The 21,060-nt window shown below is 49.8% G+C and overlaps 1 protein-coding gene across 3 annotated transcripts in view; it reads left to right on the forward strand.

Annotated features, from left to right (window-relative positions):
* LOC116570574 (long-chain-fatty-acid--CoA ligase ACSBG2-like) overlaps window positions 1-15,607 on the forward strand; it is a 33,294-nt gene extending 17,687 nt beyond the window's left edge. For 2 of the 3 annotated variants that reach the window (XM_032307859.1, XM_032307841.1), the window contains exons 5-15: window positions 73-193; window positions 2,392-2,475; window positions 4,930-5,079; window positions 7,394-7,570; window positions 9,575-9,756; window positions 9,899-10,132; window positions 11,500-11,720; window positions 12,881-13,020; window positions 13,177-13,423; window positions 14,702-14,810; window positions 15,104-15,607. In XM_032307859.1, coding sequence (XP_032163750.1) covers window positions 73-193; window positions 2,392-2,475; window positions 4,930-5,079; window positions 7,394-7,570; window positions 9,575-9,756; window positions 9,899-10,132; window positions 11,500-11,720; window positions 12,881-13,020; window positions 13,177-13,423; window positions 14,702-14,775 — 1,630 coding nt within the window. In that variant the 3' untranslated portion in view covers window positions 14,776-14,810; window positions 15,104-15,607. The remainder of the gene's footprint in view (window positions 1-72; window positions 194-2,391; window positions 2,476-4,929; window positions 5,080-7,393; window positions 7,571-9,574; window positions 9,757-9,898; window positions 10,133-11,499; window positions 11,721-12,880; window positions 13,021-13,176; window positions 13,424-14,701; window positions 14,811-15,103) is intronic. The other variant, XM_032307851.1, reaches the window with a different exon arrangement.
* The last annotated feature ends 5,453 nt before the right edge of the window (window positions 15,608-21,060 follow it).

Here is a 21,060-nt window from a genome sequence, read left to right on the forward strand (position 1 = left end):
AGTGCCCCCCTCCACCTTCCAGAACATTCCCATGTTAAGATGAGCACACGCACATGTGTTTTCTCTTCCCAGGGGTCTTTGTGTTGGTATTTATGCCACCAACTCTGCGGAGGCTTGTCAGTACGTCATTAGTCATGCCAAAGTGGACATCCTGCTGGTTGAGAACGACCTACAGTTAAGGAAAATCCTTTCGGTAAAGCCCAAATTCAAACACCACCCACCATTCACCCAGGGGGCTTGCAGGGCTCTGACTACCTGCCCCGTTGGTCCCAGGTGGCTGTTAATGATAGGCTGAATGGTGGGGCTGACCCCATTCTTGGGTTCAGTAAGTGCCCTCCACGTATAACTAGGGGGAACTGGGTAGAGTGGCAGATCTAACTTCCAACTTGTATTAACTTCATTTCCTACTGAGATTCTATTTTTTTTAAATCCCCTTTATTTGTTTTATTTTTTTAAGTAGGCTCCCTGCCCAGCCTGTAAGCTTCTATTTTTTAAAAATGTGTTTATGTATTACTTTATATACAGCCCACTGTTTTCTTTTAGAAATGGAAGCATTTTGAGGCTTACACCCCCTTGTAACTGTCATTTTTTAAATAATTGTCATAATTCCTGAAATGTTGCTTTCTCTTCCATTTCTTCACTAAGTTCTACCACTTCCTGTTTCACCTCTTTCTGGTATGGCTCTCTCTTCCCTCAGTGCTTGTAGCTTTGCTTTGTGTTCTTCCTTTACAGCTGTATTTACTTTGTTATGTTTTAGATCCTATGTTGGAATGTTGAGTGGCAAATTTCCTTTGCTTTGTGGTGACTTTTCTTTACGTATAGAAGTTGGCTCCTCTCGTGCTCCCTTTTTCTTCTTGTAGTACTTTCGTGTGGATGTTGTAGAAAGTGTTTCAATTACTAGTGTTTGAATGAGCTGCAATTTCCTGACCCAGCTTTTGGCAGGAGGATCCCATGGGGAGAGGAGTCCTTCAGGGGGTGAGGGCTGGTGACCAGATTCACCACTCAGCCCAAGGGCCCTGTGGCTGTTGCATTAATATCATATTTCTGAGTTACACACTTCTCTGCTTGTTGATCTCTCTGGAGCTGAGATGTGTCTTGCTGTCACTGGCATCCTCCAATCATCGCTGGTCATGTTTTGCCACATTTTAACATCTCTGAAGTTAGGGTAGACTTTCCAGACTCACGAAATCCAGCTAGACTCAGTGAACTAGAACACTCTGCCCCCAAGCCTCCTTGGATGCCTAATTCCTGACCTGGTGCAGTGGGAACAGACTTCTCCCTTCAGCCTTGAGCTTTCTGAAATTGTTTTCTTAAGTCATGCCTCTACAATCTCCAATACTCCTATCATTCCCTATTTGTTCTGTTCATAGCAGAACAAACTGTGGGATGGGTGGTGGGGGAAGACTGGGTCCTTTCTGCCAATACTGGCTTACAATTTGGGTTTTTCTACCATTAGAAAATACTGCATACTCTTTGTATGCAAGATTCAAAGCCAGGCTTCTGACATGCTCCTCCCAAACTGGATATTCAGTTCTGCTTGGAAGTCCCTTGTTCTAGGCAACACCCACAGGTTTACAGCCTTTCAACTCTTCACTGACTCCCTCCCTCCTTAGAATAAACTCCAGACTCCTCACCACTGCCTTCAAGGTGTCCCTGACATGGCCCTCACCATCCTTCCCTGCCTCAACCCCAATCCTCTCCCTCTATCCTCGCCCTAGCCATCTGAGACTTCACATAGTCCTCAAACCTCCCTGGCCATTTCCTGTTCCAAGCTTTCTGGATGTCGGCTCCCTCTCTCTCTGGAAACCTCCTGTCCCACTGTTCACAGAGCTTCTGTCCTCTTCTCTCAACCTATGCTGGAGACTTGGTCATATTTATAATTACCATACCATATGCTGGAAGTGACTTCATCATTGGATTGGCTAGACAAGCTGTGGAGCCACACCCCTTCAACAGGGTACAAATCCCAAAGGCATGGTCTACTGAACCTGAGCCCTCGGTATAAGTAGAAAGTCCTGAGCTTTCCCAGGTTCCAGTGACCTGCACAGAGGATTTCTGTTGCCTCGCTCCCGCTAGGAGGGTAGCTGGATCCTGGGCATATAGTGCAAGGGGCGGGCTCATAAACCAACAACCATGACTCTGTGAGGGGAGCAGGACTCAAGAGGCTCTCGTCTTCATCAGCCTTTAAGAGTTGGAGGCTACTGATACTGAGCACAAAGAACCCCGTCCTAAAATCAGGCTGTGTCCTGCCAGTTGGGACAAAGAGCCGTGTCGTACAGGCTGGGCAGGGGAGAGTAAAGAGGCTGGGGTCACTGTGGGCCATTGCTTAGGAAAGGCATCCACCCTCAGTCTCTCCCAGGGCCATGAGGCTCACGTGGAACTTTCTTTCAGATTCCGCAGAGCAGGATGGAGCCCCTGAAGGTGATTGTGCAGTACAAGCCGCCCATGAAGGGGAGCAGTAATAACCTATACTCTGTAAGTGTGGGGCGGGGGCCGCTAAGCCAAGGGGAAGGTGGCCCCGCAAGGCGGGCAGATGGGGCCTTTAGGGCTTTCCTCTTTCTTCCTGGTGTGAAGGGTCTGATTGATGGGAAGATGTCTGTTCTGGTTATTTATTGCTGTGCAACAAGTCTCCCCCCAAAACTGGTGGCTTAAGACAACAATCATTTTATTCTTACTTCTTTTTTCAGAACATTAAGGCAACTGAAAAAATACTACGTCACTGAAAAGCAGGGTGTGTGAAAACCCACAGCATTAGGTTTAAATATTTACTTTATATCCCAACCAGAATTTGTTAAAACTTGACTTGCGGCTTTAATATGTGCCAAGTCATCAATAATAGTGTCACTGAAACCATGAACCATCACTTAATATGTATAAACACGAATATGGGGCTGAGCATTTCTGCCACGGCTTGGACCAACAGCCCTTGTGGAGCTTGTCTTCACTTTAATTTTTGATATTTCAAAAAAATTGTTTTATTATTTCATTCATCATGGATTTTTTGATGGTTAGTGACTTAAAATATATTGCATTAAAATACAATTTCTCTTGATTGCCAAAGGTTTGTTGTCCTTTTGTTTTATTTTGTTGTTTGCATCTCCTTCAATTTTTGCACTGGAGGCTAACTAAGTCCCCAGTCCTCACTCTGGTCTGGACCCTACACCTGGGGCTCCTGGGCCTCCCTCTCTCTCTTTGTGGCCTCTCCGGCATGGTGCCCTAGGGATCTCTGGACTTACTCCTGGCTCAGAACTCTACAGAAACATCGAAAGAGAGAGACAGAGAGAGAGAAGGCCAGGTGGAAGATGTCTTGCCTTTAACATCCTACTCTTGGAAGCCACACACCATCGCTTCAACATACTGTGCCCATCACGGCCGACCACAAGTTCTGCTGAGCAGTGGGGGGTTGGGGTGGGGACCTAGACCACCTCTTACTGAGGGAGGGCAAGGCCACCAAAGAGCGTGTGAAACCATAAATGTCATCACAGTTATTTTTTGAAAAGGCACTCTGCCTCACAGTGTTTTATGTTTTATTTTTCAAAGATTTTTTATTTATTTACTTGAAAGAGAGAGAGAGAGAGAGCACACACAAGCAGGGGGAGTGGCAGGCTCCCCGCTGAGCAGGGAGCCCAACTCAGGACTTGATCCCAGGATCCTGGGACCATAACCTGACCCAAAGGCAGACACTTAACCGACGGAGCCACCCGGATGCCCCTGCCTTAGTGTGTTTTACTTGGGAAACGTGCCGGTATGAGCAACAGAGACACGCTTTAGCCAGAGCACGGGTTCTGTGTGTGAGGATACACTGGGTTATCTCACGGAAGCCAGGCCAGGAGGCTCGTGAGGCCCAAGGACAAGCTCCTGTTAATATCCACGAGATGAGATCCTCAAGCCCACGACTCAAATCAGAAGTCCCGCAACGTCACGGCGTTTATTAGGTTTGCCCCCACACAGGCGGGACAGAAGATGCCCACGATCTTCTCTGCTCAACCAAAACCTTGCCCGCGTTCATACCTTCCAGAAAACACTCGAATCCTAAGACCAGGGATGGTGAATAAATAAGGAGAAAACTGACCAGAATCATAGCCTTTTGAGGTTTAAAGTGACCATCGGAGCAACAATACCTGAGGTCTGGGTACTTCAGAAAAACTCTCTTGCCACACCACTTACCCTGGGATTTCTCAGTCTCGTTGCTACAGACGTTTGGGGTGGGTAACTCTTTGTCGCGGGGCCGTCCTGCGTAGGATGCCAAGCGGGGCCCCCCACCTCCACCCGCTGGATGCCAGCAACTCCCTCCCAGCTGAACCAAGCAGAGATGCCCTTGGACATGACCTGATGTCACGGGGCTGGCATCCCCCTGGTTCTGCTTCTGGAAGGTGCTACACGCCTGCCATCTTGAATTCGGGGCATTGCCATCCTCCAGAGCCTGGTGGGTGGGGGGCTCAGTGGTAGAATTTTTGCAGGTCCTTTGTGATACTCAGTCCATACAACCCAACAGTTCCTTCCGAGGCATCATTCTGGAAGGTCAGTAAGAGCAGAGTGTGACTGTATTGGTTTAGACTGCTAGTTCCTGTTTACTTGCTGTGTGAACTTAGGCAGCTCCTGGGGCTACATCTTGACTCATGCATGCCCGGATGACTCATTCCAGTCCCAGCACTTCCAGCAAAAGCCCTGACCTTCACTGTGATTGGACCAGCTGCGCTCACAGGTGCAGACCCAGCAGCCTACCACGAAGTGAAGGAGGAGAAGCAGACATCTTAGGGCTTTTGTAAGAGGCGCCACGACTGGTGACCCTGAGTCCTCCCTCTCACTGGGAATCATGTTTTAGAGAAACTGATGGCACCAGACCTGACAGGGGAAGGGGACCCCTGGTGTGCCAAGGGTCCCCCGCACATCCTGAGTCCCCATTCTCTGCCTGTCTCTTCTGCACAGTGGAATGATTTCATGGACCTGGGCAACGACATCCCCGATTCCCAGCTGGACCAGATCATGGAAAGCCAGAGGGCTAATCAGTGCGCTGTGATCATCTACACTTCTGGGACCTCAGGCAATCCCAAGGGAGTGATGCTTAGCCATGACAACGTAAGTGCCAATGGCGATGAACCCAGTGCCTATGGTGACAGCACCCAGGCCAGTGGCCCTCTGGCTCTTCCTGTTCTCACCCCACTGGGGCAGGGTAGCATTCGGGGGTCTGGCCCCCTGGGCCTCCCTAGCCAGCGAAACACTTCCAAGAGGGCAGCAGAGTGCAGAGGAGATCAGGGGCTTTAGAGCAGACCCGTGTTCAAATCCTGCCTCGTGATCTTGGGCCAGACACCTAACATCTCCAAGCCTTTGTCTGCGCAGCTCTAAACTGGGTATGATAATGACAGCCCCTGCCTCCCGGGCTGTTTTGAAAATGAAATGAGTGGATATATTCCTAGAGAGCGTAGAACAGTGTTCGACAGTAAAATAAGCAGGTAGAAGAGCAGGAGATACACTCTGGGCTTCTTGGAAGTAAAGCAGAAGTTGATGTTTTGTTTACTTAAGAAGGGCTACGTGTCTAGGACAGACACACTCATGTCTGGACGGAGCCCACAGGTGATAGTAGCTCAGAACACTGGTACAGGAGAATAAGGCGAACAGGTCCTAAAGGATCCCATTTATACAAAACCCTAAGAAACGCAAACGTAGCCGTAGGAACAGAAAGCAGACCTGGGGCTGCTTGGGTGGTGGCGGGGGGAGGTGGGTGGCAGAGGGAGGCATGACAGAGGGGTGACCCCATGGCAGCCTATGTTGAGGCTGGTGATGGTTTCACTGGTGGAGACAAATGGGGGGTGTCAGACACTGTCAGTTTCACCTTAATAAACTGCTTAAAAAAAAAACAAAAAACAAAAAACAGGAGAGACAGTCGCGGTCACTACATGCCAGGCCCTGTTCTGAGAGCTTTACGCTTGGTAAATCCTCACGGCGACCCTCCCAATTCTGCCAGGTTCTTCTTACAGGTGGGAAAACTGAAGTCCAGAGAGGTTCTGTAACTTGGCCCGGCTCACACAGAGCGCACCGTGGCGCAGCTTGAACCCACGCAGGCTGGCTACACAGCACACGTTTTTTCTTAAATGACGTGTTGATTTGAGAGAGAGAGTAGGGGGTTGGGACGGAGGGAGAGCGGATCTCCAGCAGGCTCCTCGCTGACCGTGGAACCCAACTTGGGACTCAGTCTCACGACCCTGAGATCACGACCTGAACCGCGATCAAGAGTCGCCCTGGAGCGAAGCCGCCTGGCTCCGAATCCCAGCCCTGCCACCTGCCAGCCGTGTGTCCTGGGACAAGTTCCTCCCCTTCTCTGGGCCTCTGTTTCCCCATCTGTAAGATGGAGACAAGAATGGCTTCTGCCTCTCCGAGCTGCCTCCCAGAGTAAGTGATCCCAGTTCTTTCCACACACATCAACAGTTCAAAGTTGCTCGAGTTCCCAGGGCACTTGGCACCATGCTGAGCTAAGCACCCTTTAACCTCTCGCTAAACCCCTTACCAGGAGGTGAGGTGTCATGAACCGTTGTGGTGTGTGATGGCACCTAGTGACTTAGACGACGGCAACTTCAGTCTGTGAGGCGTGACACGGCCCCTCTGAGGTGGTACAGCATTCAAGCAAAAATGTCAAGTGTGAGAAAGACTCAGTTGTGGGGCAAGCTGGAGGAAGATCATTCCGAGCAGAGAAAATAGCCAGTGCAAAGGCCCTGAGGCAGGACCCTGACTCATGTGTGGGAGGAATGGTGTGGAGGCCTGTGTGGCAGGATTAACAAGGTAACTGTTTGCCCGAAAGGATGACACCAGTGAGAAAAACAGACTTCAAAATTATACATCTGCAAAAACGACACATCGAGGCACATTTTGGAAAAGGAGAAACAAGCATATGTTAACTGTGGGGTATCTGTGTGATGGGATTATGGGTGGCCTTTTGGTTTGCGGGACACGAGGAGCCCCTGTGTCCATTTTACAGGTGAGCAAAGAGCCTGCGGTTGCTAAGCTAGCAAACAACGGAGCCAGGATTGGATCCTGGGCGACTTACTGGATCTGTTAAGATTTCTGACTTTCCATACAGGCATTCCAATGCTAGGCTCTGTTGTTGGATCCAACAGGGGTCGGTTCAACATCCAAAGCTGCCCACTACCTTTTACAGCTCCTCCTGGCCTCGGGCAAGTTCGTAGACCACTCTGGGCTTCTGTTTTTCCACCTGTAAAGTATAAAGGATTGTAGTTACTGACCCAGCTTGGGATGATTTCATGTTTGGAAAGCGTGAGAGCAGGGCCCAGCACACAGCTGAGGTGCTGTAAGTGTTTGTTAAGTAATCACATTTAAATGGCCCTCCAGTGAGGCCAGGGGGAGCCCCCCTGCATCGTAAGCCCAACTTGTGTTCCAGATCACGTGGACGGCAGGTGCAGTGGCAAAGAACAGTGGCCTGTCTTGTGCCGCAGAAAAGCAGGAGGTGGTGGTCAGCTACCTTCCCCTGAGCCACATTGCAGCTCAAATGATGGATATGTGGTTACCCATGAAGATCGGGGCTTTCACCTACTTTGCTCAACCAGACGCTCTCAAAGTAAGGCTTGAGGGCAGCCCGGGGTCGGTGGCTGGGTTTCCAAGCCCCTGGATCCAGGGGGTTCCTTCTCTCTCCTCATCTTACATTCCTTTTGGGCACAATGGAAACAGTCAACCACATTCTTTTAGTTTTTATCTTTACCCAAATCAAGGCAGCCACATATGGTTGTGTGGGTTATACACTGAACAGTCCAAAACGAAGATGTGACTTGTTTTGAAAGCAGAATGTGTATGGGGGTTTTTCTGTGTGTTTTTTTGTTTTGTTTTTATAGTCAGTATTCCCAGCACCAAAGAGCTCCCCAAACCAAACCCATCTCAAGGCCCTTACCCACATCTCTTTTTGTCGTTTTTTTTTTCCTGCTTCAGTATCCCCTTGGCCCCTCTTCACCCCCTTCCCACCCCAGTGCCCAGTGTCTGGGGCATTGTAGCCACTCGATAAATACTTTCTTCTCTGGCTGACTACGTCATTTGCACCCACGCACCTTCAGGACCTGAGAAGTTCCCATCTGCCCATATCCTTATCCTCTCTGAAAACTATCCAGTTTCCAAACAACTAACCCGGCACCCAGCGGGTGATAAAGGTATCTTAACGTTTTAAGAAACTGTCAGACTGTTTTCAGAGTGGCAAGTGGGTGGGGGGCGGCAGCCCTCGTGCCGAGCAGGTGACGAGCGCCTCCTAACAGGCTTGGTGACCGGTTATTGACCTTCTTTGGGAGAAAAGCGCCTGTGCCAACCTTTTGCTCACTTCAAAATGTGGCTGCATCTCTTCCTACAGTGGCGTTGGACCAGCTTATTGGTCCGCCAGTGCCCTCTCCCGGGGGCGTGTCTTTTCATTCTTAACTCCGATGAAGTCTTCTCTCTTCTTTTGTGAGTGTGGTGCCATGTGCGTGGGACCCTGGCCTGCCCCAGGGCCGTGGGAGTCTCTGTGGCGCTCCCCACAGACCCTGCAGTTTTCGCGCTCACACTTGGGTCTGTGCTCCGTCCTGAGTTCGCTTTTGCGTGGGGGAAAAGACGCTGAACGGAGCGCTTGCTTCTACTTTTCAGGATAGGACTAGCTTCCCCTCCGCTGAGTCACACGGGCACCCTCACGGACTGCGAATGGCTCATAAATGTAGAGACTCGTGTTTGAATTTTCTATTCTGTCCCGTTGAACCCATATGTCCAGCCTTACAGCCAAACCGCACCAACTGGACGTTTCTGGCATTCTGGCACAGTGCCCACCTTGCCCTGGTTTGCTGGGACATTCCTGGTTTGATGACTGAGAATCCCATCTTTCAGGAGCTCCTTGGGTTCTGAGCAAACCGGGACGGCCGGTCAGCCTACTGCAGAATAAATTGCAAAATCGGGTAGTAATTCTTCCCACTTTTTTTTTTTTTTAAGATTTTATTTATTTGACAGAGAGAGATCACAAATAGCCAGAGACAGACAGAGAGAGAGAGATGAGGAGAGGCAGGCTCCCTGCTGAGCAGAGAGCCCAATGCGGGACTCGATCCCAGGCCCCTGGGATCATGACCTGAGCCGAAGGCAGAGGCTTAACCTTAACACTGAGCCACCCAGGCGCCCCGAATTCTTCCCACTTTGTTCTTCTCTTCCAAAATGGCTTTGGTCAGTCTAGGTTCTCTGCATTTAGACATAAATGTCGAGATGGGCTTGTCAGTCTGTGGAAAAGTCTGCCCGGATTTTGAAAGGAATTGCAAGAACCCACAGATCTGTCTGGGAACAAATCTTACATCCTTTTTAACAGCTGTGCAACAGTCCACTGCCCCTTGGGTCGGCCTTTGTCACCAGTCGGTGCTCTCCACCAAATCCCTAGGCTTCACCCAGAGAGGGAACACTGACTGGCCCCCAGCCTGCCAGTGGGTTGGCTCCCTGGGGTGGGTGCTCGCCCTGGTCCAATCAGCCAAGAGAAGCTTCTCCAGGGCTGAGCTAACGGGCTGGGGAGAGATGGGACATCTGGGTTCCAGGCAGGGGGCAGGTGTGGTTAACCCAGCTCGGTCTCTTGCAGGGCACCCTGATCGGCACCCTGAAGGAGGTAAAGCCCACCATCTTCCTGGGGGTGCCCCGAATTTGGGAGAAGATGCAGGAGATGATCAAAGAAAATAGCGTCAAATTCTCAAGCTTGAGGAAGAAGGTGTTCTCATGGGGAAGAGTTATTGGCTTAAAGGTCAATACAAAAAGGATGTTGGGGTAGGTGGAGGGTCCAGCGGAGCCAGGCAGGGAGAGGGCCCTGGGGAAGGGGGCTCAGCCTTCTCCAGCTGGTGCCCACCGACCCCTGTTCAGCTCCATGGCTGCTGAGCCACGCAAAGGGCATTGGCGCTCTTATTCACAGGGTATATGACACTCCCGGGAGCTACCGCATGGCGAAGGCACTGGTGTTCAGCAAAGTCAGGAGTGACCTTGGCCTTGATAACTGCCACTTTTCCGTCAGCGGGGCTGCGCCTCTCGACCAACAGACCTCTCAGTTCTTCCTAAGCCTGGACTTGCCTATAAATGAGATATACGGTATGACGGAGAGCACAGGACCCCACAGCATGTTCAGCCAGAATAACTACAAGATTCACAGGTACCAGCCTCCTGGGAAGACCCCCAGTGCTCCAACAACATGGGGTACTAGAGTTAAAGGGGGGAGGGTGGGCAAGCCACGCTGCTAAGGTGAACCCTGACCTGCGTCTCCAGGATGATGCCTATTCTCCGGCTTCCAAGCCCTAAATCTTCACAAGGGAAGCCCCCATGTGTTCAAGAGCCCATGGACAAGGGCTCTTTGAATGTTCTAGGGTCTCCCTAATTATCACCTGTGAGTTTTGCCTCCAGATGCCCCCCGCCCCGCAGGCTCATCTAACCTAGGTTCACCTCCAAAGACCATCTCTGCCATGCTCCATCTCAAACGTGTCCATGGGCCCTTGCTAGCTTTCTCCCAAGCTCAGCTGGCCCCAGGCTCCAAGCCTGGCCTTTTAGACGCATCCCCCAGATCTCTGCCTTCATCAACAAGTGGTTCTCCCCACGAGCATGTCTGAAATACAGGCTTCCCCTTTCTAGGACAACACCGGGCAGACTGGACTTGGGGTCACCCTACTCCAGGATGACCTCATCTTAACTGAACTCAAGACATCTGCAATGACCCTGTTCCCAGATCCAGTAACATTCTGAGGGACTGGGAGTTAGCCATAAAACATGTGACGGGAGAGAGGGGCTCAACTCAAACCCTAACATCCTCCCAGAGGCCAGACCACCCCACTATTGTCTTTACGCTAAACTGGTATGAGCAGTGCCTGGACATTAATGCTTTTCTCCCCAACGAAAGCATTTTCCATGCTAAAATGAACACAATACTCAGCCTCTCTCAATGATTACTTGCCATCTGGTGCTCAGGGCCCTTCATTATCCAGGTTCATAATATGAACTTCCCATCGGTCTTGACTCACATCATCCAAGCTCAGGAATCAAATGGATTTGGCTGGCCAGAGATGCCCATCTCGTAGAGAATGTTCCCTCTACAAAGCACCTGCCCCGTCTTCAACAGCTGCAGAGAGTCCCCCCGTTTGCACGCACCATCATTCACCAAACTGGTCCCTCACTGGTGGGTACTTAGGGCTTCTTCTCCACAAAGAGCGCTGAAGCGAAAGTTTTGCATGCATACCGCCCACAGTGCTAAAGCAGTTGGTAGAAAAAAATGGTACCTCAACATGACTCTCCTGCATGTTCCTTTCGTTATGGGTGAAGTTGGGAAAAAACCCTCTTTGTGTCCGTTCCAAATCCATTTGTATTTCCTTCTCTTGGAACTATCGGTACACCTCCTCATGCCCACCGGGTCCTGGAGAGGGTGAGAGCAGCAGATCCCGCAAGGGGCAAGGGAGCCCGGGCTGTGGACCCAGGCTGCCCCGCGTGGGTGACCTTGTCTCCCTGAGCCCTGGTTTCCCTCCTGCCCCCCAGCAGCTGTGGCAAAATCATGGCTGGATGTAAGAACATGCTGTACCAGCAGAGCAAGGACGGCATCGGGGAGATCTGCATCTGGGGTCGGCACGTCTTCATGGGCTATCTGGAAATGGAAGACGTGACCATGGAGGTCATCGATGATGAAGGCTGGCTACACACGGGGGACCTGGGCCGCATAGACAACCACGGTTACCTCTACATCACCGGCCGCATCAAAGGTACTTGGCAGTGAGCTTGACGTGGGCAGTAGCTATTCAGTAGGAGGGCTAGGTTAGCATCATTTCCATGACAAGCAACAGAAAAGCCTTCTGAAATAGGTTGAAGCGAAAAAGAGGAACTATCGGCTCAAAAATGGGGTAATCCAAGAGGTCTCACTTCAGGCGTGGCTGGACCCAGGTGCCAAAATAGCATCAAAGGAATTGCTTGGTCCTTCCCTTTCTGAGAGCTGTCCTTGGTGCTTTGGGGCCATTTTTGGAGAGGCTTTTCCCATTTGGTGACAAGATGGCTGCCAAGTCTAGGCTCACCCTAACCACCAAGACATAGCCACAGTTTTAGATCTGGCTCTCACTGGATCCCAACTCAAGATGAACCTCTGCAGAGACTAGAAGGTGCGGACTGGTCGGACCTTGTCCCATGCTCATCCTGGCAGTCCTCGTCCAAACCACAAGTGTTTGAGGTGGAGAGAAGGGTTCCCTAAACAAACAGCAGTGTTCGATGCCTGAGTCCCTGGCAGATGCCAGCACAGGAGTCCATCCCCATCACATTATTACCACTTAACCGCCTCAGTAGGGATGGCTGAAAGATCATGGGCTAAGACACAGGGAGTCTGGGTGGGTGGGGCGGAAGGCAGCCAGCATCCTTAGACGAAAAAGAGGAACAGATTTGGGGCAGGAAGAGGGGCTCTTAGAGAATTTGAGAGGTCGGGTGGGGGAAAGTGACACAATTCTCTTAAAGGTTCTTTTGGGGTTGCCAAATGGTAGGAAAATCTGGAGGCAGAGATAGGGCATGGCCAGAAGCACTGTGCTATCTTCCAAGCAAGACTTTTCGGAGGGCTTGGAAAGGGTACAGAGGCCCAAGAAACAGGCAGTAGATTCACAGGGCGCTGTCCAAGTGAAGTCCGCAGGACTTGGGCATTTTTGATGGGAATTTCAAGGAGACAGGAAGAGGAGGACCAGAGTGATGCTGGGTCTGGGGCTTGGAGAAGGGCATGGTGGGAGTCCCGGCGTGGGCAGGGGTCCTTCTCTGCTTCTGGGGTTTTCTAAGTGAGTGGTCATCTGTGTCCATATCTTTCTCTGATCCTCGGGGGGGTGGGTGGGGGTGGAGGCAAGCCCTTTGTACTGTCACAGTCAAACCCTCACTGAGCCACGCTTTGTTCCAGAAATCCTTATTATGGCTGGCGGTGAGAACGTGGCCCCTATTCCCATCGAGAACTTGGTTAAAGAGAAGATTCCCATAGTCAGTAATGCCGTGTTAGTGGGAGATAGAGCAAAGTTTCTGAGCGTCCTGCTGACGTTGAAGGTAACATGGGTTTGCATGGGCAGGAGTGGGAGGAGTCTCTGCCCCAGGGTCCAGAGGGCACACCCCTGTGGGTTCAAGACCCACTTCCTGGTCCTCCGGTATGGCCAGGGAGTGTGTGTGGTCACTGGGTATGGTGACGAGGGTGTCCTGCGGCAGTGTGAGGTCGACAGGACGAACGGAGAGCCACTGGACAAGTTAAGCTTGGAGGCCATCCACTTCTGCCGGAACCTGGGAAGCCACGTGTCCACTGTCTCTGAGATTCTGGAGCTGCAGGACCCCCTGGTCTACAAGGCCATCCAGCGAGGCATAGATGCTGTGAATCAGGAAGCCATTTCCAACACGCAGAGGATCCATAAGTGGGCCATCCTGGAGAAGGACTTTTCTGTCCTACATGGAGAGCTGGGTGAGCAGGCCTGAGAGCAGGTGGCCTTGGCGCTTGGAGGCTGGTCCCTTGCTAGTGTCCAGGGCCACATGGGAACCGAGGAGATGTGTCCTTTACTGGGGATCTGAGGGTCCACTTTCAGCTCATTGGTGCATAGCTCCCCCCGCCACATACACACACACACACACACTCACACACACGTCCCTTCTCCCCCATGCCCTGCTCTTGGAATAAAAGCCAAACGCCTCATTATGGCCGTGCATGACCATTCTCCTGCTGACGTCTCCTTTTCACTTACTCTGGCCCAACTGCACAGGCCTGCACACTGTTCCCACAACCCTCCAGGTGTAGTTCTGCCTTAGGCCTTTGCACCTGCTACTCCCTCTGCCTGGAATGTCCCCCCGCTCAACTCAATTCTTTGGTTCCTTCTCATTGTCCACGTCACACACTAAAGGCCACTTCCTCAAGAAGCCTTCTCTGACCTAACATGACTCACCATTGCCCTCAATGGAGCAACTCTACAGCTCACCCTCCCCACTATAACACTGCTGCCATCTTGCCCCCATGCCATGTCATAGTCTGGGATTACCCTATGTGTTCACTGATCTCAGTCTGTCTGCCCCTCGAGGGGAGGGCTGATGCCAGGGTGGCTGGGGGTCCTGCTTTCCCTCAGCATCCTTCCTGGGGCTTGCTCTCAGCACTCAGCTCTAATCTGATGACGTGGATTGCAGAGTTAGGGTGAAGGCAAGCACATGGCCCCCAACAACTTGGGCTCAAATCCTGTCTCCTCCAAGTGACTGTCCCTCTGATCGTTGGAAGAACTGGTTCTTCCAACCAGTTTGAAAACGCAGTCCTTGTGGGGCTGCTCAGAACACAGCTGGGGAAGCCTGAGCCCTATGATGACCCAGAGCCTGGGAATAGCCTGGGGCGTGGATCGGGGCCTGAATTCAAGTCTTGCCACTACCGTATACATGCTGGGTCAGCTCAGAGCAACTGGCCCTCTCTGAGCCCGTTTCCTCACCTGTAAAATCAGGGGCTGGTGTGCCCCCTTCATGGAGTGCACAGGCCACAGGAGCCACAGAGGTTGGCATGCTGTCTGCCTCCCTGCTTCCATAGTCCTCACCCCACAGCCCCAGCCAAGGGGCAGGTTCTGTCATCCCCACGAGGATGGGGAAGGTGAGGCATGCACGGAGTTGATGGCAGAGCCAGCCCCAGCCTGCCCCTGCCACAGGACCCTGCAGCCCACACACGGGACACGTGGACTTTGATTTCATACCCACCTCTGACCTTTCTCAACAGGTCCGACGACAAAGATTAGGAGACATTTTATCACCCAGAAGTACAAAAAGCAAATTGAGAAATTCTACCACTGACTTCCCTGGTGGAGCTGCTCTTGGCTGTCCCGACGGTGAGAGGGGCTTTGCTGGGCTGTGCCTCGAATGGGTCCGACAGGGGTGGTCCCCCTGCGTGCAGGCAGGTCTGTGAGCAGAGCTGGGAGCCCACACACAAACATGCATTTTCTTGGCGGGGATTCTAGGTTGGGGCTCAACTCATGCTTTTTCTTCCAGAAAAATGCCCAGATGTTATACTGTAGCTTTGTCAGAAACTTTGGTGGGGAAAAGTGCTACTTGCCAGGAACCCAAGGATTGAGGCACACTGGCCCATCAGATGGTTCCAGTCAGATTTTTCTTTTCTCCCCAGAGGACTGACGGAGGCCTCAGAAAGAAAAGCCTTCACGAGTTTGAAGAAGTGGGTCCCCAAACTGACTCATCTTCCTGGAAGCAACTGGGAAGCCCTTCCAACAAGTTCTGATAATAAAGCAATTCAGCATCCCATGTCCGGATTTGTGGCCCCAGGTTCAGACTCTTTGTCCTTTGTTGAGAAGTTCGGACTCTGGAATCAGTTCTGGTTTCAAATTCTGATGGGCTCTGTGAGTTCAACTTTCTGCGTCTGGATGGGGTGGGAATCTGTAAAAACAGACCCCATCTGACAAGGAAGCTACTGGAGACTCACACCTTCCCAGGTGAGGGGGCACAGAGAAGGCAGATGGCATGGGGCGTCTGAGGCCCGAAACCCCTCGTTACAGGTAAACCGGCACCATCAAAGCCCTCTCAGTCTTGGCTAATAGCTATGGTTCCTGATGAACCTCGTCTTTGCAGATGAGTTTCGCTGTTGTCCTAAGGCCCCAAATAAAGCAACTTAAGACAGAAGTTTGTTTTCTTCCAAAGGTCACATATAAGCAGACCAACCCTGATATGGCAAATCCACAGGGCTGGTCCCCGAAAGATCAGTGGAAGGGACACCTCCCAGCCTAGAGAGGGACAGCCTACAAGGACAAGAGAAAGAAAATTTCCAGTCTCGTAAGATTCCGTTACTCAGACGTAATCCAGGGCCCCTTTTCTTTTTAAAATATAAAATTATAAATCGATGAGAAACATATGAAGACCTTCTCCTTGCCAAACAAAACAAAACACAAATGCAATGCACACAGGATAATGGCATATCTGATGACCTTCCTTAGCGACCTCGTAGGTTTTTAGGGTTTTTTTTTTTCATATGCAAATATAGTCTGACTTCTTTTTTATTTTCCAGCTTCTATATTTGCAAGTTTGCCTGCTCACTAAAATTTATTTGTAACCCCCAAATCAATGCCCCCAAGCACACACCCGTGGTCATCTGTGGACACGCTGAAAAATGTGAATCTCCCTTAAGTCAAACACAGTGCTGCTTGCCTTCTTGCTTCAGCTCATGCTGTCGATGCACATCCTTCTGAGGCCGTTTTCCCACGGAATAACTGGTGGTCATTACTGTCATACAATGACGCGATAACACAGAAGGAATGATGGGATGAGAAAGTCTCTGTTTGGCAATCATGATGGGAGGGACAGGGAGACAATCAGGACCTGTCAGTGGACACCGAGGTCGCTGGCTGGAGCTTTGATGCTAGGGAAGATAATTGGTGTCATCTCATAATACCTCCGACAAAATTGTGATCAGTTGTAAAAGCAGGGAAGATCAATTTAAGGTGGGGGAACCTGAGAGACGCCAACTTGACCCGGTGGTCAACGTCTTCGTCACCTCCTGACACGTGCACTATAAGGAACACAGCATGGTTTCTGTCGGATTCTTTCCGAGAAAGCTGTGTGACGTCAGAGGGATTGGGGGCCTGAGCGTGACCACAGGGGGACGGCAGCTTTATTTGGGCAGAACTTTGGTTCATGTGCAGGGCAAGACGCTCACAGAATGAGACTTTCTAGAGACAACAGCACAGAGCCTACCCGCCACAAAATCAAATAACCCAGTCAAGAAATGGGCAGAGGACATGAACAGACATTTCTCCAAAGAAGACATCCAAAGGGCCAACAGACACATGAAAAAGTGCTCAATATCACTCAGCATCAGGGAACTACAAATCAAAACCACAATGAGATACCACCTCACACCAGTCAGAATGGCTAAAATTAACAAGTCAGGAAATGATGGATGTTGGCAAGGATAGGGAGAAAGGGGAAGAACCCTCTTACACTGTTGATGGGAATGGAAGCTGGCACAGTCAACTCTGGAAAGTAGTATGGATGTTCCTCAAAGAATTGAAAGTAGAGCTACCCTATGACCTAGCAATTTTACTACTAGGTATTTATCCAAAGGACACAAACATAGTGATTCAAAGGGGAACCTGCACCCCAATGTTTATAGCAGCAATATCCACAATAGTCAAACTATGGAAAAAGCCCAGATGTCCATAGACAGATGAATGGATAAAAGAAGGTGTGGTATGTGTGTCTGTGTGCGTGCGTGCGCGTGCATGTGTGTATAATGGAGTATTACTCAGCCATCAAAAAGAATGAAATCTTATCATTTATAAGGACATGGCTGGAGGGGCGCCTGGGTGGCTCAGTGGGTTAAAGCCTCTGTCTTCAGCTTGGTCATGATCTCAGGGTCCTGGAATCGAGTCCCGCATCGGGTTCTCTGCTCAGCAGGGAGTCTGCTTCCCCGTCTCTCTCTCTGCCTGCCTTTCTGCCTATTTGTGATCTCTATGAAATAAATAAAATCTTTTAAGAAAGAGAGAAAAAGGACATGGCTGGAGCTACAGTGTATTATACTGAGTGAAATAAGTCAGTCAAAGACAAATACTATCTGATTTCACTCATATATGAAATTTAAGAAACAGAAGAGATGAACATGTGGGGAAGGGGGGAAACAAAAGAACGAGAGGGAGGCAAACCATAAGAGACTGTTAACCACGGAGAACAATCTGAGGGTTGTTGGAGGGAGGTGGGTTGGGGGTGGGCCAAACGGGGTGATGGGTATCCAGGAGGGCGCTTGCTGTGATGAGCGCTGGGTATTCTATGTAAGTGATTAATCTAGTGATAAATACTACTCCTGAAACCAGAGCTATCAACCATGTGAACCAACCAGAATGTAAATAAAAATTTGAAAAATAAATCAATTAATTAAAATACAAATAAATAAATAAATAAATAAATAAAATTTCAAGGCACTGAAAGTCATACAATCTTCCTCCCAAATAACACCATTTCAATATTTCCACTCTCAGGGTACCGTTAACTCAAATAATGCACTAACTTTCATGCAAAGATCTGGAAAGGCTGTGAATTCACACCATGTTATAACTCAGCAATCTCCAGCTGGAAGAGGTTAAGAAGTCACCGATAGCCTCCGCTGAATGGATTCTCTGAATATGCTCTGAGGTTAAGAATTTGAACTCAGTCGTCTCCGTCAGCCGTCCCGTGCTGCCCTAAAGAGCCGGCCTGTTCAGAGTCCTTGTAATTCTTGTGTCTCCCGTAATGACTTACTCCTCCTGCCCGGCCATCCACCAGATCCTTGCCTTTAATGAAAGGACAAAGATGCAAGACTTTCGTCTTCACAGCTTCCCATAAAGCTACTGACCAAGACAGTGTGGTTCAAGGTCAATACCGCAGAGAGTGCAGAAATGAAAGCTCACATTTAGGGCCAACTAATTTTTGATGAAGGTGCCCCAGTGGTTCAGTGGGGGAAAGGGCCGTCTTGGTAATGAACAATGCCGCAATAAGGTGCCCAAAGCAAACACAACAAGAGAACATACATCTTGATCTCACGCCACAGGCAAAAACTAACTCAAAATGTATCATATACCTAAATATAAAAGCCAAAACTACAAAACTTTAGGGGTAAAGAGAAAATTTTTGTGCCCTGGGATTAGGTAAAGATTTCTTAGATGTGATTGCAAAGCACACAGCATAAATGAAATGACATGACTGGACTTCACCAAATATAAAAACTCTTCCCTTCAAAACATACTGCCAAGCAAATGTGAAACTGAAAAAACAAAAGTATTTAAGAATCATGTATCTGGGGCACCTGGGTGGCTCAGTGGGTTAAGCCTCTGCCTTCGGCTCAGGTCATGAACTCAGGGTCCTGGGATCGAGCCCCACATTGAGCTCTCTGCTCAGCAGGGAGCCTGCTTCCTCCTCTCTCTCTGCCTGCCTTTCTGCCTACTTGTGATCTCTGTCAAATAAATATATAAAATCTTTTTTTTAAAGTTGAAAAAGTTAAAAAGAAAAAAAAAAAGAAGAATCATGTATCTGCGGGGTGCCCGGGTGACTCAGTCTGTTAAGCATCTGACTTTGACTCAGGTCATGATCCCAGGGTCCTGGGATGGAGTCCCACAAGGGTGAGCCTGCTTCTCCATCTCCCTCTGTGTGCTTTCTCTCTCTCCCTCAAATGAATAATCTATTTTTTAAAATCACTTATCTGTTAAAGAACTTGTAACCAGAATATGTAGAGAACCCCATACAACTCAACAATAAAAAGACAAATGGCTAAATTTAGAAATAGAAAAAGGATTTGATTGGACATTTCTCTAAAGACAGACAAACAATCACTAAGCATGTGAAAAGATGCTTCATGTCACCAATCACCAGGGAAATGCAAGTCAAAACTACAACGAGAAGCACTTTACACACCCCCCCATGGCTAAAAATTTAAAATCTGGCAATACTGAGTCTCAGCAAGGATCTGGAGGGAATGAAAACAGCAGGGCCACTGTGGAAAGCAGTTTAGACAGTTTCTTAAAATGTTGAACATGGAGTTACTGTATGACCCAGCAATTCGGCCCCTAGGTACGCACCAAAGAGAAATGACCCAAAAGCTTGTACACAAATGTTCACAGCAGCATTATTCATAATCACCAAATGTTAGGAGAAAATCCAAATGTCCACCAACCGATTAATCAATAAACAAAACACAGTACCATCCAAATCATGGAACCCTACTCAACCACAAGAATGCACAAACAACGGGGCACGAACAATGGAGCCTGGGTGGCTCAGTCGGTTAAGCGGCTGCCTTTGGCTCAGGTCATGATCCCAGGTGCTGGGATCGAGTCCCACATTGGACTCCTTGCTAAGCAGGGAGCCTGCTTCTCCCTCTGCCTCTGCTGCCACTCTGCCTGTGCTCGCTCGCTTTCTCTCTCTCTCTGACAAATAAATAAAATCTTAAAACAAAAAAAGAATGCACGAACAACGGAGACACATGGATGAACTCACACTACGTGGAAGGAGCCAGATGCCAAAGGCTACAAACTGTGTCACTCCATTTATATGACATGTCTAATAAAGGCAAAACGATGGATGGAGAGCAAATCAGTAGTTGCCCAGGGCTGGGATGAGGAGCTTGGTCAATGTCACACAGGCACAAGGGAACTTTCAGGATGATTATGGTGATGGCTTCACAGCTGTATGACTTTTATTAAAAATCACTGGATTGTTGCAATGGGTACATTTTATGGTTTGTCCAAGATAGCTCAAAAAAACTGGGCGAGGGGATGGGGGGTTCGCTCGTAGGGCTGGAAAAGGCTGCTCGGGAACAACTCCCAGGTCCCTAGCCGAGAAGGTTCCATCATCTCTCCAGCGGCTGATAGACTCCCGCTGTCCCCGAGGTGCTCAGGGAAACTGCTTATGCCCAAGAAGCTGCTGACTGAGGAGACTGCTGGCCAAAGCAGGAAGCAGAGGCTCCCACTGCAGGCCCCAGAAACGACCTGGCTCTTCCCCTCACGTGACTCTCTTCCAAATCAATCAAGACTTGGAACCTCCGCAACCACCCCAGCAACCACCACTCTACTTTCTGTCTCTCTGAGCCTGACGGCTTTAAGCACCTCCCACAAATGCGATCAGGCAGAATCTGTCCTTTTGTGTCCGGCTTATACCATGAGCACAACGTCCCCGAGGTTCATCCACATCATAGCAGGTGTCGGCATGGCCCTCCAATTTAAGGCTGAACCACAGCCCATCGCACGGATGGACACATTTTATCCTTTATCTATCCGTGGACAGTGGTTTCCTTTTAACTGTTGTGAATCGGGCTGCTGGGAATGTGAGCACGCAAGATCTCTTCTAGCCCCTGCTTCCCGTTCTCTTGGGTATATTCCCAGAAATGGGATTGCTGGGTCATATGGTAACTCTATGTTTGATTTTTTTGAGGAACCAGAGAGGCCTTGAAATGCCTTTTTCGTTTATCGACCTCAACAGCATCCAACACAGCATGTGAAAATCCAGCCGTAGGCCCATCTGGGAAACTATTCTAGCTCCAGACTGCACCTAATGGGCAGGTGAATTCAGAACACCCCCCCCCCCCCAACCCGCCACAGGCATAGTGAC

The sequence above is a fragment of the Mustela erminea genome, chromosome 1, assembly GCF_009829155.1.
Source record: "Mustela erminea isolate mMusErm1 chromosome 1, mMusErm1.Pri, whole genome shotgun sequence".
Taxonomy (NCBI): Eukaryota; Metazoa; Chordata; class Mammalia; order Carnivora; family Mustelidae; genus Mustela; species Mustela erminea.